This window comes from Diprion similis, chromosome 6 (assembly GCF_021155765.1).
Source record: "Diprion similis isolate iyDipSimi1 chromosome 6, iyDipSimi1.1, whole genome shotgun sequence".
Taxonomy (NCBI): Eukaryota; Metazoa; Arthropoda; class Insecta; order Hymenoptera; family Diprionidae; genus Diprion; species Diprion similis.
The window spans coordinates 3,706,807-3,724,732 of record NC_060110.1 but is presented as its reverse complement, the minus strand read 5'-3'; the positions used below and the strand labels follow the sequence as shown (position 1 = coordinate 3,724,732).

Sequence of the window (17,926 nt, the reverse complement as noted above, 5' to 3'; positions counted from 1 at the left end):
TACAATAAAATATATACTGAGAATGTGGCCGAAACACGTGTATTTGAAGTTGGAAAAATCCACCCTTTTGGTCGGAGGGGTTAGATTTAATATAAATATCTGAAGAAATTGGGGAATTTTTTAAAAATTATTTGGCATCGATTTGGGGAGCGGCTTGGAAAAAATTTGTCAAACACTTTCAATAAGAACTACTACAAAAACTGTTTTTGTTTTTAATAATAAAATGAGAATTTTTTAACGTCCTTTACAGCCGTTCATGATATGTTTGGTAATTTCTTTTTTCCCTGACATTTCCGTGATTCCCTCGCCAATTTTTTTTTCCAAGGGATATTCCCAGGTTTTCCCGGTTTTTCTTGACCGTGGCCACCCTGCATAAGTGCTCTGTAGGTTTCGATAACAATCAAATGAAGTGACATTTTCTTCAGTCGGCAAAGAATGACTACAGCGTTCTCGCAAGGTTTCAATTGAATCTAAATTCAATTTGCAATAAAAAGTATAAACAGAGATTCAATTTTTAATGAGTTATACCAAATAATATCTGTACTAAACTAGTCTTTACCTGTTTCATTTGTACCTGAATGCTACTGTACTATACTAAATATACGTAGGAATAAATATAGCCTCTTACAAAATTTGCAACTGTAACTTAAACGCTAATTCATTATTCTTATTGTCGTATGTGAGTAAGAAATTTGTATCGAATGAATTTGTCAAATAAATTACTCGCGTTTACGATTTTATTACTATAAATGTTCAATAATTTTAGAATTTTTTGAGTTATTTATACAAAAGTAGATACAAAGTCCGTTTTAACGTCTCTCAACGCGCACTATTCGAGTAACTGAAAATTGAGAAAATTTGTTCAACATGAATTTCTTACTGACATTCCTTGAACACTATGAAGAATTAATGAATAAGTAAGAATAAAGTAAAAAAATCATTGTGAATAACTTATGTTGTTTGATCGCACTGTTGTCTATCAATTAAAACAAGCTATAGTATGATTTAAGACAGTCCCATCTATAACTATGATATCAATTACCTTGGTTAATTAACCTATTACAAAATATAACTATAAAAAATTCTATCAAACGGACGATCAACATGCTATTGTTTCTAAGATTCGTTGACCAGAGATCTATTTACGGGACAAGCGGATGTGAAAACAATTGGGAGGTAATAGTTTTATGCGAAGACCGAATTCAATATAATTCATACATAATAATAACCCCTGAACTACTCCGAGCCTCTAGATTAAGCACAAAGATATGCCAAGTGTTGACGAATAGATGGCTGAAAATGTGGGTGGATTTTTGAAATTTACTTCTCTACAACCAATTGTTTGATTCGATTGGAGGCTGTTTTATTCAAAATTACGTAGATCTAGCTTCGCTTCCACATGTATTTTATTAGGATGAATTAATAGAAAGGATTTTTATTGACAATAACGTCAAATAGCTTGCTCATGATAAATTTAGATTGATCTACATCCTCTTGAACAAAATGAACCCAATTGACTAGAATAATTGGTTGTTGAGATATGAATTTTCAAAATCCACTCACTTTTTTAGTCGTCTACTCGTATATGAGTCCTTAACACTCTTTGATCAACATATTAGGACTTTGACTGCTTTTTTTGATTCACATAATTTGAAAGTTAGAAACAGCTTTCAACAAAGTCCAAATTCGTATTTAATTTTCATGTCAGAAGGCTCAGTCATTTATCAGATCTAGCAACAATTACCTACATCATTATCTAAAGTGGTCCAATAGTGAGGTTTGTTTGTCAATATTGAATACTCGTGAATAAATATGTACTGTTCAATTAAAGTTTCATGCATAGGGTTCGTATTACGTACTTTATACTAAGAATACCATTGATATGGTGAAAGACGTTGATAAATCGACTTACAAATAAAAGCACTCACTGAATCTGGATTCCAGAGTTTCTCTGTCTTTCTACTGGTTGAACACTAAGGAATCTACACTAGATACTTAGACACCTTAATTTTAGGTCAAACTTGCCAATAATTAAATTGTCACTATATTGTAGACTGCAATTTTGAAAAAACCCGAACTTTAACGATAACAGTACTTTCATTGTTACACATATTGGTCCATAAACTTCACCATTGGATCTACGCAACTAAATAATGCATTCTAACTTAAGGTTAATCTCAATTGCGATACATACGTGAGTAATTCTTTTGCTGCATACTTGGAGAATCAAGCAATCACCCTGCAACCAAAAAACCGAATTAATATACAAGATTGAAGTTATTTATTATTGTAACAATTAATTTTCTGGAAAATTTGCTATTCCGCTTCAGAATTTTCTAAACATACATGTTGGGAACTTGAGTCCTCCAAACACATTCTAAACATGCGAAACAACAATTTATTTCGGTATTCCGTTACATTAATGTTTGTAACGTCAACATTGAATCAATTTTACTTGACAACCACACAATATAATATGCAACAAATAATACAAAGAAATAGCAAACTTGAGTTGTATCACAGTTGCAAAAAATAACCAAACAATATACATGGTGAACAACAGTTTATAATAAAATTTACCACACTAAATAAGAACCACTTCTCTATCACTTTTTCTAATATACAAAGAGGTCACACATTAAAATTGATATAATTGGCATTGCTTGATTGGACTAAATTGTTATGCTCAATTATTTAAATGATTTACAACTCGTGATTCACCCACACAAAAATGTTGTTTTTCCTCTGAATAACATAGACTTTTAGAATACATCGTGTTGTAATTTTTTTGTAAGTTCAGTAAACATTTAAAAATAAAAATTTCATACGAATTGAAGATGTATTGTCGTTACTAGTTGAAAAAAACTTTACCGCCTCCTGACGTAATATTTCATATAGCTACAGTCTTACCCATTCTCAACATAAAATATCTTCAAGTTAATTGATCTATAATGGTTTGAAATATCGCAACACCGGTTCCTGAAAATTTTCACTACCTATAATGACATTTTTGAGGAATAAAACGTTTTTAGAGGCACAGTATCTCCCCGAGATATAGAGCTATCCACATTGTCACAGATTTTAATGAAAATTGATTGATTAAAATTCACCCAAACAAATTTGATGGACCACCTAAATCTGCAAGATGTTGTTAGCGATTGAAATATAGAAACAAAGATTTGAAAGCTTATATCGATGTAAACCAGAAGTAATACCTGTTATAATCGATATTTCCAGTCATCGCTATGCTTTTGAGATAAGCGCTAACCAGCTGGTCACGTTTATTTTGATTACTAACTCATCGTTTTGCATATCACAGGGCAGCACAAAAGCACAATCCGAGTATAACCAGTACTGAAATAATTGTGAGATCACGTCTGATATTCTGGTTGGATTCAGCTCCAGGTAGGCCACAGGGTTTATGCCATTCTACAGACCATAGAGGGATGGCAACATGGAGAATATCAGGAATCATGAATCCCAGATCTCGAATTACCTGTTAATTATATGAATCATTTACCTCCACAATGCACTGTAACAAAGCTTGAAAAGTATGTCTATCGCCTAGGTGAATGAGATTGCTTGAGAATCGCAGGTGTTTTGGAGCGTAATTCAGATTTTTCCTTGACTAAAAATCATTTTCTATGAATTGAATAAGCTGATTATGTATTACGTATAATGAAACACGATTTATCAAATGTAAGTAAATAATTTCACCAAACAGGGAAAATATTCAAAAATATCATAAATTTATCAAATCAAGTCCCATAGAATTTCTTAAATTTTTTGTAAAGTCACAGTTTTCAGATTTTCGTTAAGCACAAAGATACTTTGCTTGTTAACTTTGGTTTTAGCTGAATATTTTCAAATATGAACAAATGCATATGCCATACAAATGGCACTTTGGATATTTTGAGATGCAATCTATAGATCCTTTTGCTTTGCATCTAGAATTAATTCACTCTGTAATGTTAATCCGAGACCAAGTTTATTTTAAATTGATATAACTAATTTTTTTATACGATTGTGAGTTGATAAATCTTTTTAATTTACAATAATTAGTAAGACATTTTTCTTAACATTGAATACAAAAGTTATCAAAGATAGATGAGATTTTTATTTACCTGATGGGCATATCCCTCTCCTCTAACAACATTGGTAATGAACTGGTCCCAACTACCAGCTAAAATATGCATGATTGCAATAGCAGCGATGCCAAATGCTTTTCTATGTGTAATTGGATTTTTTGCATCAGCCAAATGAACGACCAGAATTGTCGACAATAATTCGGTAGCAGTGAAAAACAATTGATGATACCACTGGGAATAAAACTCGTCATTCCAATAATTTATGTACACCCACCATGAATAGTAATGAGAAAACACTGCAGTCCCAAAAAGTATCAACATTCTAAATCTCAGACGACATTGCATAGCTAGCCATGCTAAATCTTTTACACTTTCGTAAAATGTAATTATACCAATTACTATCATAAACCATATTTTTATGGTATTAGCAGTGGCGTTAAAATACATATGCTTATAAGATGCAACACCAGATTCATAGGAGCCTGAAAAGAAAAATTAAAACAAAGAAATACATATCGGCTGAAGGATTTCAGAAGTGTTTGAAATTTCAAAATAATTATATCATGAATTGGTGAGGAATGTAAAGACTTTTCTACTACAGGTTGACCAAAATAACCTGATTTGTTTTACATTTATCGAACAACAGATATTTATGCAAAAAGATGGGAATAATTAGAGATTACATCTATTCGTTATTTGAAGTCTTAACAAATGAGATGTGTATTTCTATAGTCAAAGTAAAACATGCATGAGCCATGACCAAGAACAATCTTTATGATTTCTTACCCTTGAATACGGTGTCCCAACAAGAACAGGAGCAATGACGCCTGTCGACATCTCGTGAAAATTCTGTCCAGAAATAGTAAAGTGCAGCAATATGTGCAGGAGGAATAATTAAAGGTGCTAAGATGCCAGCAGCCTTAGAACTGCAAGTAATCAAACTTGGGAACATGCGCTTTGCCAGCATCTTCATGCTTTGGAAATTCCTTTATTACTTTCAAAAGGGTATAAATAGACCAGATACTGGCCTTCCTCTGCTGAGAATAATATTGACAATCAATTGATGAGTAAATATATTTGAATTCTTGTGCGTACTTACAAATTTTTTGCCGGATTTTTTCTACTATTCATCCATAACGACAGGCCAGCTCTTGATATGATCATTTTCATTTAGGAATCCAGTATTTCCGTTAAATTGCCAACGTAACTACGGTAGACGCCGGATCCAACGTACCACCGCAAAAACAGTACTTCATAGATAAAATTATTCAAAATTCAAGACTAAGTAACAGAATGATTCTATTTTCATAGAATTACATCATAGCAATTCAAATATATAAAGCTCAATTAACTTGCGAACACTCACTGTCGTCACATTCCAAATTTGCTTTTGAATTTTCACGCCATTTTTACGGTCAATCAATATTTAACACCCGTGCGATATCTTATATGTATGTATGTAATACCGTTCACTAGTGGGCTTGCCTCAGAGAAGGTAAACAAGCGGCACAGCAGGAGGAAACACTTCCTGGCGACTGGCGGAATGCGGATCCACTGAAATTCCCGCAACGTTCAACAGAGAAAGAGAGAGAAGGAGAAACTCAGAAGTCTGCTCTGAAAGTGGTACAGACAGAGATCAAAATATCCGCGGACTTATGGATGGAGCATAAAAAATATCCCTTGGAGCTGCATCGCGCGGCCACAGGCCTTAAGGTGTCTTTTCATGCACAGCAAACAGCAGCCGCAAAATCATCACGTGATCAAAAGTTTCTAGGGATATTTGCTGCTCACGATTTGCTGCAACAGCAAAATGAGATATATATACAAAGGAGATATTATATTTTCGTTTAAACTCATAAATTGAAATTTGGTAAAAACGTTCTTTCAAAATGTCTTAGAATCAAAAATTATACGAATGACATAAAGAATTTCAGCAATATATCTCATCTAGGGATATTCGATTGCTTAGCCAGTCTTCTTCTTCTTTCCTTGAATGATTTAGTTTAGAGAATTCTCCCATTTCTAGTATAGTTAGTTGGTACTAATATTAGGTATATGTATAATTATAAGCAATAAAATATACCGACGTTCCAGTCGGATATTACAATCTGTCGCCAAAATCTTTTGTGACAGATCATTTATTGGTACTAATGTTTAGGGAATAGTTGTAAGCAATAAAATATACTGGCGTTGTACACAAAGTCTTTCACCAACAGTCACCGTTTCGTATACAAGACCGTGTGGAAAAGTGACAAACGCATGATTGTCAAAGACAATCTTGAACACTGTATTTGGATTAATCAGAAAGCGGCTTTAAGCGTTTCTCACTTTTTTCACAGTCTCTACCTTGCTATCCACTGTAAATAGTGACATATCATCAGACAGATGAGCGTGAATGAATATGGAAAACTTTACCATCCATCCCAGTATGAATGTAATTCAAAGTTCGAAAGGCAACGAAACCTCAATTTTTACATTTCTCATTGTCTTCATTACCAATAAATGACTGCATTTTACTAGTGCTATGAATATACCTAATCCTATTCGTAGGATGAAATGGCAAATGAAAGCCGAGGTGGAATCATCTTATACAATCATTTCAAACTATAATCAATAGAACATAATCGCATATTCATGTACACACATGTGTACGTGTATACTACACTCGTCGAATGTTCACCGGTTCCAAAGGCCATGGTCACGTCTTTTGGATTCGCACTCTTTGGCACTTGGGCCACAGTTAACAGACAACTTATAACTTGGACTCGTTTTGCCTTCGGTTTAACCTAGTTAAACTTCGAATCTAGTCAAGTGAATATATTTCTTTAAAACATGGCTAAGATTGTAACCGCGAAAATTGGCCCATCTATCTTAAATGCGGATTTGGCGAATTTATACTCCGAATCTCAACGTTTGTTGGATAGCGGTGCGGATTATCTGCATCTGGATGTAATGGATGGTCATTTTGTTCCTAACCTCACATTTGGTCATCCGTTGGTTAAATGTTTACGAAATAAAATAAAAAACGCATTCTTTGAGACCCATATGATGGTTTCAGAACCCGAAAAGGTAACTCGAGCTTCAAACTGTGTAAAAAATTAAAAAAAAAAAAAAAAATTGCATGAGAGTTGAACAATTACCATTTCATGAAAACCGTTCATTGCACTCGACATCACTTATCTTTCAGCTTCTATAAAATTTTATTACTTTCCAGTGGATTTTACCAATGTCAGATGCCGGTGTAGATCAATACACTTTTCACGTTGAACCTGTTATTGACGTACCCTCAGTTTGTAGAAAAGTTAAAGAGGCAGGAATGAAGGTATGTGTTATTACTTCAATAAAGCATGCAATGAAGTATAAAATGTTATAATTTTGACAAAGTACAAGTTTGCTTCCGTATGCATTCAAGTAATATTTTCAGAATCGAAAAAAAATAAAATAATTGCCAATGAAATGTAATAAGTAATTGGAAAAATTCAATCAATTATTCTTTTGACTTTTTAGTTCTTGCAAGATTAATCTGTTTTAACGAGAGGATCGCTTTAATTTTCAGCATATATGTATAAATAACAAAAGTAACTGTTAGTTGAATTGTCGACTACCCATCACAAAAATAATTTCTTGTTGAATCTTTCAAAGTACACATTACAAAAATAATTAGTAACTAATAATGTAATCGAAGGATAAATTTAATTAATAAAATAATAATATCATGGCAAACCTAAGTATTAAATCCAAGAAGATTCACATACCTTATACCCACACTAAGAACAAAAATATGAAGCGGTGACATCTATTCATTATATCGTTGACACACCTTTAACTTAGTGAAACAAAACTGAAAAGTGACAATTAACGCGAAGTTTTCTATACCTCTGTAATATTGTATAATTAACCCAAAACAATCAACTGAAAACCAAGCACTTGATACTGTGTTGCTTAGCTATGCAGCGTGCTTTTTCTCTCACTACTTCAACTAGAATTTCTTTGGATTTCAGCATAAAGAATCTTGACTTATGAATTAACTAATTGTACAAGAAAAATTTAATTTGAGGAATGCTAACGGAAACTGACAATTTATGTTGTAAAGGTGGGGGTAGCTCTGAAACCTGGAACTCCAGCAGACATTGTGATCGATTACATAGACCTGGCAGATATGGTCCTTATCATGACTGTCGAGCCTGGTTTTGGTGGTCAAAAATTTATGGAACCGATGATGAATAAAGTTCGATGGCTCCGAAAAAATTATCCCACTTTGGACATTGAAGTGGATGGAGGAGTTGGGCTAAACACCATACACTCCTGTGCAGAGGTAATTTCTAATGTTCATTCTGAATATAAAACCCGGATCATGACAAGCAACATATACTAGTATATCAGCTTGTTCCATCCATCATCGTTTCCATGGATGGGGAGGAAGTAATAATTTCCGTTCAGACCCATTTTGAAAAATTAGAAAAATTGTTTGCTGAACATTTTTAAATACCTATTGCCTGAGTAGGCACTCGATTGTAATAGCAATAATTTTGGTATTCTGTACGATCGAGTTGTTACAAATCTAGAAAAATGAGCAAATATGATGAGAAAAACCTTTCGAAAGTATCGAAATGATTGAACAAATTCCAACATAATTCTACTTATTGGTATTAAGGGCTTTGTTCTACTTATGTTACAGTACCCGTATAATTTTGTGTTTTATTGAAGTAGAAAAACTATATCTGAAACATTCTTGCCTCAGTATACCGAACATTCCATTTGTGTCACATAAAACTTTTGTTGCATAAAGCTAATTATGTGATAGAAAACTATTTGGAAGACCAAAGCAGCCAAAAATTGATGCCAATAATCGGTTTTTCTATCCTCATGAAAGTTTAATTAAGTCATTATAGAAAGACTATTTCCACATTTCAGGCTGGTGCTAATATGATAGTTTCTGGGACTGCAGTGACAGGTGCTGAAAATCCTACCAAAGTGATGGCATCTTTGAAGGAAACAGTAACCGCTGTGTTGGACAAGCGTTAGAAAAAAATTGGCAAATACCCGTGATCGCAGAGGCTTTTTAATGATCCATCATTCATTTTTTATTCTAATTTATGTATATAATTTTTATACGATTAAAAACGTGATGAGAAAGTTCAAGCATTAAAGAAAATTATTTCGTAATCTTGCTTTCAACTAATTGTTCTTCTGCAATTTTCAAGGAATCCTTATCTGCAAGGTTGAAATCCGTCACATTAACGTAACGATGCTGCTTTGAGTTAAACCGTAATGTTGCAACTTTAGGACTACCTGAAACGTGGTAAACCGTGATAACGCAAAACATAGTTGTATTTTGCAAACTCAATTCCTTTGAAGTCATTCTAAAGATGTAAAATAACTTTTTTTCGGAAATGTTTCGTTACATTCATTTTTGACCAACTTCTATCTCACCTGTCAGCCGGATGAATCACTGGAATCGGAGCTGTACACTGTTGGATTTTCTGTCTTCATTTTTTTACTTGTTGTTAAATTATTCTCGCCCGCTTGAGGGTCATTTTGAAATTGAGGATTTTCCAACGGGGGATGTTTGGGCATTAATTTATTCCTCAATTCGCCCAGTGATAATAAAACAGCTTCCTCAGTTCTTATTGTTCTGGACCCTTGCTCCGGACAGACGTTCAAGTACTTGTCGAAAAGTATAGATGGATCGTCTTCATTCAAGAGGGGGTCGGCTTCCAAGGCTGCTTCCAACCCAGTCAAGCCACCAAAAACAATGAGAACATGATTGTACGCGAGACTATTTGACGCGATATCATCTACAGAAGTTCCTTTGTCCGAAGTTCCGATAGTCAAATCGTAACCTTCCTTGTACGGACTATCTGTGATTACTTGTGTCAAGTTGTTTGCTATTCTGACACTATAACCCCAGTAAATGCCGGTGTGTGCTCTCGGCATACTTGGAGGCACAACGATACCTTTTAATTTTTTGGGGTTTTTTTGTTCCGCAGGTATTTTAACAGTGACCCTAAGACCTGACGCCAGAACTTTGTCAATTGTGACGTCGTTAAGCAGTCCAACGTTGACTTGGGACCCTCTTCCAACTTTTATAGGTTTGTTAGTGACGATGCCTTCACGAAACACAGACTCATCCTGTTGTCTTAGGTGATGCGGAGCATCCAAAGGATTCAGAACTCCTGCGTACTGGAGGTCTTTATGTAGGGGGAAGAAATATTTACGCAGATATTGCGGACACTCTAGATATTGCAATATTCTTGCAAGCTGCAGACATCCGACTCTGACTTCCCCGAATGTTTCATCGTGTCTCAGTTTCTTTTTTTCTTCCTCTAAGACTTCTCCCATATCGTCAAACACGATCACTTCATCAATTTTATATATGCATGCTGCTCTCGCAATCTGGCCTGCCAAATACGTTCTCAATTCTGGCGACTGAGCGTTATCCAGAATCGAACCAGGCACCGCGATACTCACGGTGGATACGTTTTTTGTCAATATTTTCTCAGACTCGTTTGACTTTTTAACCTCTTCGGCAAGATTTTCGCTCTCTTCTTTCTTCACCTTTTTTAATAGTCTCTCTTCTCTCCACTTCTTGCGTTGTTCCTTGTGTAGACGGTTGTGCTCTTTCCAGCTCTTACCACGTGCTACGACCGATGCCATTATTTGTTGGTGCAATTATTCTAACAAGTCTTTTCCTTCCCTGCTATACTCAGACAACATGCATTGACTTAATTTTAGGTTAAGTTCCGAGTTGACAGCATGGTGAGTGGGACTGACACAATCAGTCATGAAATTAGCCAACAACAGCAGCGCCATCTGGAATGGATTTGGATAGCAGCAATTGCATACTTTTGGTGGCAATTCAAATTGTTATAAATCGAGTTGAATCCGTGAAAGATTTCCGAACGTTTTTCCAGTTATAAGCCTTAATTCTTAGAACTATAACAGTACCTATAAATTCATTTTAAATCCTGCAAGTGTAATTACACTTTTGGTTAAATCCTTGACGACTTATTCGTGTAGGAACGGATTTAATCACGTCATCTAAACTACTGTTTTCAATTGAAATTTTCGGATAGAAAAAACGTTCAAAACTTTTACACAATTCACGGCAATTAACCGTAGGCATGCATACGAAATTTAAAACGAAATCGTGTTCTGACCTTCTGACACATATTCCTATCAATGTAAATTTTCGAACACATGTGCTTGAAGTCTTGAACTTTTATTCGAACGAAGATAACGTAATAAATACGAAGTCTAGGCTGTGACCTTAACGTAATCATGCATTTATAGAAAAATATGTTACTTTGAAAATTTAGCATTTTCTAAAATTTAATAGCTGGAATAAATTCGAACATACTCATTACTTAGACTTTGCGAAATTTTAAATCTTTCCAAGTTAATTTAAAGTTGCAAATTAGTGATTTATTTACCAATGTTTCGTTACATTAACTCTACTAATTTCTAGTTAATTCATGTTTTATACCAGGCTAGTTCTTTATCAGACTTTATTACTGTAAATTACATTATTCTTGTGAAAACTAGTACTAATTGAGATATTGATAATAATGAAATTTTTGGAGAAGTTCGTAGATAAAAAAAAAACATGCGTGGTACATACAACTTGCTCGAATTTCCGTTGAACTGAACATTCAGAGCTTCGGGAACATCTTTCAGTTGATTTATACTAATAATAATATTAATTTTCCGATTTGATGGCATAGATTATTACAAGAGAAAAGAAATCATCAGGATTATTTCACGCAAGGTTTCAAATATGTTCATATTTTTCCATAAGTAAATATACAGCTACGCTACTCAAAATTTCATGGAAGACGTTCATCATTTATTTTGCTACTTGATATGCATTAATCATTTCAATATCTCTAATAGCGCGGTAACTTCTCATCAATTTTTTTATATGAGGTGATAATTTTATTCGTTTTGCCTATTTTTATGAAAATGGGATGTAGCCTAAATTTACGTGATATAACATGAACTAGACCAATTTAGTTTCTATAAGTTTTATTTGTGAATGTTTTACTCTTCCGAGAACATTTATAAATATACACAATTATCTAGCAGATAGATTTGGAGTCTCATTTAAACTTTGTAGCCGACAAGGTGACGTTTTCCAATAACTTCACCAATATAGAACCAGCAGAGGACTTCGATTCCAACAAGAGTGTTCAGCCACGCTTCTCTAACAGTCAGATTACGGTAACTGCCGTTCTTAGCGCTCGACAAAAGTTTTGCAATTCCGGAACGAATAGCAGGAATATCGGATAATTTTGGTGGCGTTAACTCGACCATGGCATATTGTCTGAAAATCTGCAGTTTGGGCTTTGCCAAGACCAGACCAGCTGTCACAAAAAGAGAAATAATGGGATTATATTAAAGCATGTAAAATGAAGTTCTAAAGATTTAACTTCAACATGAAAAAACTGTACAAAAGTAAGTTACAAACGTAACGTGTAGTGTCATACTGAAGTCAGTTATGGAGCTTTTGTTTTTTTTCTTATATCGGCTAACGGTAAGCGTTGTACAAGTGCTATGAAATTTTTTTAAGCCATCTGTCAGAGTATCGGTATTTGGTACATGTAATAATCACACGACAAGTTTCAGTCAAAAAGGAAATGCTCTGAATTGCGACAACTTTTTGACGTCCTCTCGAGGTGTAATGCCAACCTTATATACATCTTTTGAGCCAAGAAGTAAATGAATTTCTGGTATAAATAAATCATGACATGACAACAAACGTTCGCTTTTTAATACGAACAACGAAAATATTCTACCGATTGTCAAATGAATCTCGAACAGTGTGAAACTGGATGTATGTTGGACCAATGTTATGTAAGGTTGTGATCACCGATCGCACACGACTGTGTTGGCTTGCTGGTGCATCAAACGATTCGTTGATATAATGAATAGATTATGTCTAAAGCAATGTAATTTTGAATAAATACTTTTAACTAGGCCCACGGCCTTCGCTGGTAGTTGCGCTGCCATTTTCGTGCTTCTTCGTCCGGGAACCAAAAAACTGCACGAAAAGACACGGGATGTTCAAGTTCCACCGTTCCTCGATACAGGAATGACGGTGACGTAATTCCAAGGAACGGACCAGAATGGATGTGATTCGGTGGCGGGAAACGGCGGGTAATTCGATTTGCAGTTCTCAGTATCAACTTTAGTGATACTTCTACACGCGTGTACGGTGACGCAAGAATGAAAGATTGTAATGCTCGTTGACTGAAGAATATATAATAATTAACGCTATAATAACAATTTTTCCCTACCTCCATACGTTAAAAATAAGAGAGAAATTTGATCTGGATCTACGAATATGATTTTTTGATAGTCGCCCTGCATCTCCAGTTGAAAAGATTTTTTCCGTTTATTACGCGGAGACGACCTTACATCGTAAAATTTAATAACATACCCACAACTCTTTATACTTTTTGATGTTGTGAAGCTATTTCGAAGAAATATTGGAGTAGTAATCTTTAACATAATAATAACACTTGTCTCTAGCTTGTAGCACAAAGATTTACTTCATTCACACTCTGTTAACAAGATCATTTATTTTCACCGACTGTTGTTTGCATTATCGCATTTATCCTTCTCGGTTTAATGAATTGTTACATATTTTCAATTTGCAATTGTTACATAATCTATTGGCAGTTTACTCTGTTAAAAGTCATTTTACAATTCCATTTGCTCCTCGGATGAATCGACTTTCATTTATGTAAATAGCATCGCATTGAGGTAAATGATGTCTTTAACACTTATTATCCTAACAACACAATACTGTGTAATTCTAGGATAATTCTAGGAATTAAATAAATAAATTGATATCTATAATAATGATTAAATCAATAAACATTGGTTCTGCAATAAGGTGTATTGTATTTTCGTGAAAAAGCCAAGTACACGTGTAAATAATTTATTGAGGTAAGTATATCGATTGCTAATTAAAAAGAAATTGAATATCTACGATCTAAAAACTAATTGAATTCACTTTTAACTTGTAGGGTTCCAACTAATCCCACTTCCTAACTCTCAATTCCGGTTCCAAGACGGACCAATTAGGCGAGTGTTTTTCGTTCGACAACCAATTGAAGTCATCCACCAATTGCCAGTTATTAATTTTTTGATCTAGCCCAGCCAAGTTGAAATGTATAGAAAGATCGTCATAGGACCAATTGTAGGGTGCAAACCGTATTTTCGAACAGTCTTCTATGATAGCTCTGCTTGTAACGTGACAATAAACGTCACAGTTCATGGAAGTATGCAGTCTAAGTTGCTGACAAGCAAAAGCAAGGGAACAGGCGTTACATCTGTCGGCAAATACAGAGGAGGAAACTGGCCCAACTAAGACTGTACAGTTTTGTAGGTTGACCATATGTAACGTACTGGGCGCCCCATATATCCTGATGAAGCACCCTGATAGGTCAGAGAGTAAGATGTCGTTTTTGTTCACATTTTCCGCATCCAGAACCAATTTCTCATCCACCTTTCCCATTATCATACAGGCACTGTCACCATATTTGCTTGAAAGTTTGTTGTTTTGGTTCGTCGCGTTATTTACAATGCTGTCTGATATTTTGAGATCCTTTAGTCCGTCAGTGACATCATGACATTTTTCCGACGGTTTTTTCAATACTCTACGATTTTTAAATCCAAATTTTTTCTTCGGCAATAATTTCAACTCCAATTCATCCGCCTCGATCTCAAGTAATTGCAGGTTTTCCTGTGCTCTGCGAATGTCATAAACCTTTAGATACATTTTGGATTGGGAAAGAAAGTTCTTCAATGTCTGTATCTCCTTGTTTGCTTTGTCAAATATGGCAGGAAGCACGGATGGTGAAGCTGTACAAGCATCGTCTAGTAAATCTTTAATCGTTTTACAGGACGCGTAGAATGCATCTTTGAAATAACTAGACTGTTCGGATTCCACGGCAAGCTGCTGCCTCTCTTCTCTGCGTTTCTCTATTACGTTTTTGCGCTCCCGATCTCTTTTGGTTATTCGTTCGGGTAAGCTACCCTCTATTAGGGTAGATGGTTCCATTACTGTGACAGGAGATATTATTCAACGCCGCTTGATATATTTTTGGTATTTACGAACTGTCGCTGGATTCTAATGTCTTCTGCTCTGTGTTCATAGATCTCTTTTTCAAAGTAGCTTTGCGCAGTGACTCGAAAAAAGGGGTCTCGGTAATAAGGTCAGGTCTATGGCCCAGTTGCTGAAATCAGGAATTTTCATTTTCAAAAGTCGTAAAATATCCATTGGTTAGAAATATGAATTTCTGTTTGTTACTATAGAAACTGTCAAGTAAATAATACATGAACATTCAGTTATTATAATGATTATTTCAATGTGGATAAAATAATTGTAACAACAAAATTAGGTTTGTTCAATTTATATGATACCCAATGGACATACACATGCATCAATATGAATTATTACAAAGGTTTGTTTTCAACCACAACTTTTATTAGTATTCTTGATCAAAGAATTCTCAATGAGAGATCGTAATTTGAATTATATGCCTAGAGTTGCAGATCCCGTTTTCGTATTTCAGAACAATATCAAAGTATTTCAGTATTATAATATCGTGACTCGAGTCAAATGTAGCACACGATTGTTGCAGATGACTGAAAATCTTTAAAATGTACTATTCCCTTGCAATTTCACAAGTATTTTTAACTAGACTCTGTAATGGAGTGATGATTTCAAATTAAATTTGGTTTCAGGGAGCTAGACGACAACATTTCTGAATCTACTCTAGTATTTCATTAAATTGTAAGATTATTTGCAAAAGAGGATCTTTCAAATTTTTCATTGCATTCTATGATATTTCAACAATCTTTCCTGCTTTTTAGGTTTACAACAGCTCTGGTTGCATAGCAAAAAAGAAATTTTCTCAAAATGTTAATCTTTCCAAAGTTACAACGATTTTTAGTAATCTAAGAAATTGTTTTAAAAGTGGATTTCGAATATTATTAGTCATTATTTTTGATTAGCCAAGTAAAGAAAGGATTAATTAAAACTCGTATGAGACATTTACCTTCTTTATTTCGTGATCTTTGGGAGTTATAAGTGCAAATAATGCGTATGAGAAACCAAAGGAACCAGCCAGCATAAGTACCACCTTGACAAACGCCATGGAAAATGAATGATTATTTGGTTAATTTCTCGCTGTATTCCCAGACCTTCTGGTCTGCTATTCTGTTCTCAAGTTGAGGACTGGTATATTCTTCAAATGCATAATATTTGTCCAAAATGTAGGGACAATATTTGTGACAGAAAAATCTGGAATCTAATAAAACATATTTTAACAGCAAATTCATTTGCACCCAAAGGTTTGATAGGTCAAGCTTGATCAAAATCTAGATTGGCGCTGAGTTTGAGATTCAGTGATAAATTATAAATGGATAAATATTGTGAAATTATTTAACATGTGCTGGAGCACAACAAAGCGAACTTAGGGCTAAATAATATCATGACCCATACTCAGTATTAGTGTGAATTTGAAGTCAGGGTCAAGCTTGATCGCTCAGATCTTCAGGCATATCCAATACATAAGCAGAATAACAAATTTACAGAAACTGTACAACTTAAATTAATGAAGATTAAAGAAGCGGCAAGTGTTAAGAGCTGAAAGTATTAGACTTTGTTCCACTAAGATGATGCAGTTCAGTTGTATACGCATAATTTTTAATAATAATATCTGAGATGCAAAGTACTTAGCAAACTTTAATTTCGGCTTTATTAGGTTAATTGAATCAAAATGAACACGTTCAACTGCTGATTATGGCAGCTAGCTACAGATTCATCTTAAATTATCGGGTTCATGAGATTAAAGTAATTTCAAGCATCAATTGGAACATAATCCTGCATTTCTGATTAACGCATAGCACTCTGTGATGTTTTATATGGATATTTAGCCTTTTAACGGCAGGGCTGGTCAATATGTCGACCAACAGTCAGGTTGGGGAGTCCACGTAAGAAATTCATTGAATTTATTTATAAATTTCACCTCTAATAAAAGGTCGATTTTAACTGACATTTCTACGTCGTCAAAAGGTTAAGAAGGAAAGTGGGATGCAAAAAATAGAGAACGGTAAACGATGAAACTTTGCAACTATCGTACCAAAAATCATTGATAATCCAGGTAAGGAATCATTATCATGCAAGTTTGTGCTAAACAATGGAGGGAGGAATAATGAACGGAATTTATTAATATGAAATTTTTCGAAAGTCGCTTATTAATTATTTGAGCTACATTAGATAAGTACCGAATTTCGTATGAAGTGATGTGGGCAGGCATATCTTTGTTCCAGTAAAGGGCGTGTAGGTGTAAATTAGTATGCAGATGATTACTTTGGGAACGATGTTTTGGTATCTACAGGTGGAAAGAGTCGAAGTAACGTATTTGGGAAATTACTTTAGCGGGTATTACCACTCAGAGTTATACTAAAGAAGACAAATAGCTTTCAAAATTGAAGAGGAATCGGGATGTGAAATTTATAACCTAAAATATGATGGAGATGTAGGTATAAATATAGTTCGCTGCTCACCTCTAGAGTGTTTCAACAATTGCCACGCTGAGAAGCTGCTCATAAAAAGTACACACTCTATTGCTACTGCAGCCTTTAACCCGGTTTTTGTGATTTTACCTAATCGAGATTTGGCTGGTTTGTACAGCATACTAAAGAAGGTACAGACGGCAGATTTCCTAAAATGGAAATCACTGGCGCCTATGATGTGAACTGTGAATTCGCAGCGCTGGATGAACTACTACAGGTTCAGTGATTTTCATGTTTCACCAAAGATA

At 34.6% G+C, this 17,926-nt stretch overlaps 5 protein-coding genes across 9 annotated transcripts; 1 reads left to right on the top strand and 4 right to left on the bottom strand.

Moving 5' to 3' along the window:
- Positions 1 to 1,429: 1,429 nt before the first annotated feature.
- LOC124406963 lies at positions 1,430 to 5,537 on the bottom strand. Of its 5 annotated transcripts, none has more exons than XR_006929271.1 (5): positions 5,188 to 5,415; positions 4,875 to 5,122; positions 4,125 to 4,570; positions 3,216 to 3,496; positions 1,430 to 2,239 (listed from the first exon to the last, which is right to left on the bottom strand). XR_006929271.1 is itself a non-coding variant. In XM_046882709.1 (5 exons), the coding sequence occupies exons 3-5, from the start codon at positions 5,059 to 5,061 to the stop codon at positions 3,314 to 3,316; spliced, it is 816 nt and encodes a 271-aa protein (XP_046738665.1). In that variant the 5' UTR covers positions 5,062 to 5,122; positions 5,188 to 5,338; positions 5,455 to 5,537; the 3' UTR covers positions 3,063 to 3,313. The 5 variants fall into 5 exon arrangements, 3 of the variants coding, with proteins under 3 accessions (XP_046738663.1, XP_046738665.1, XP_046738664.1); XR_006929272.1 differs by lacking the exon at positions 1,430 to 2,239 and adding an exon at positions 3,063 to 3,138; XM_046882709.1 differs by lacking the exon at positions 1,430 to 2,239 and adding an exon at positions 5,455 to 5,537 and having other exon boundaries at positions 3,063 to 3,496; positions 5,188 to 5,338.
- A 1,324-nt stretch (positions 5,538 to 6,861) lies between these two features.
- On the top strand, positions 6,862 to 9,140 carry LOC124406965 (ribulose-phosphate 3-epimerase). The gene is made up of 4 exons (XM_046882712.1): positions 6,862 to 7,157; positions 7,303 to 7,410; positions 8,182 to 8,403; positions 9,003 to 9,140. Exons 1-4 carry the CDS (start codon positions 6,921 to 6,923, stop codon positions 9,111 to 9,113), a joined length of 678 nt encoding a protein of 225 aa, XP_046738668.1. The 5' UTR covers positions 6,862 to 6,920; the 3' UTR covers positions 9,114 to 9,140.
- An 82-nt stretch (positions 9,141 to 9,222) lies between these two features.
- Positions 9,223 to 10,779, bottom strand: LOC124406957 (putative methyltransferase C9orf114 homolog). The gene is made up of 2 exons (XM_046882699.1): positions 9,413 to 10,779; positions 9,223 to 9,339 (listed from the first exon to the last, which is right to left on the bottom strand). The coding sequence occupies exon 1, from the start codon at positions 10,743 to 10,745 to the stop codon at positions 9,525 to 9,527; it is 1,221 nt and encodes a 406-aa protein (XP_046738655.1). The 5' UTR covers positions 10,746 to 10,779; the 3' UTR covers positions 9,223 to 9,339; positions 9,413 to 9,524.
- A 1,322-nt stretch (positions 10,780 to 12,101) lies between these two features.
- Positions 12,102 to 13,204, bottom strand: LOC124406969 (ATP synthase subunit g, mitochondrial-like). The gene is made up of 2 exons (XM_046882716.1): positions 13,055 to 13,204; positions 12,102 to 12,451 (listed from the first exon to the last, which is right to left on the bottom strand). Exons 1-2 carry the CDS (start codon positions 13,095 to 13,097, stop codon positions 12,192 to 12,194), a joined length of 303 nt encoding a protein of 100 aa, XP_046738672.1. The 5' UTR covers positions 13,098 to 13,204; the 3' UTR covers positions 12,102 to 12,191.
- Positions 13,205 to 13,974: 770 nt separating this feature from the next.
- LOC124406961 (tubulin-specific chaperone C) lies at positions 13,975 to 17,887 on the bottom strand. The gene is made up of 3 exons (XM_046882705.1): positions 17,670 to 17,887; positions 16,157 to 16,408; positions 13,975 to 15,331 (listed from the first exon to the last, which is right to left on the bottom strand). The coding sequence occupies exon 3, from the start codon at positions 15,154 to 15,156 to the stop codon at positions 14,128 to 14,130; it is 1,029 nt and encodes a 342-aa protein (XP_046738661.1). The 5' UTR covers positions 15,157 to 15,331; positions 16,157 to 16,408; positions 17,670 to 17,887; the 3' UTR covers positions 13,975 to 14,127.
- Between the last annotated feature and the right edge of the window lie 39 nt (positions 17,888 to 17,926).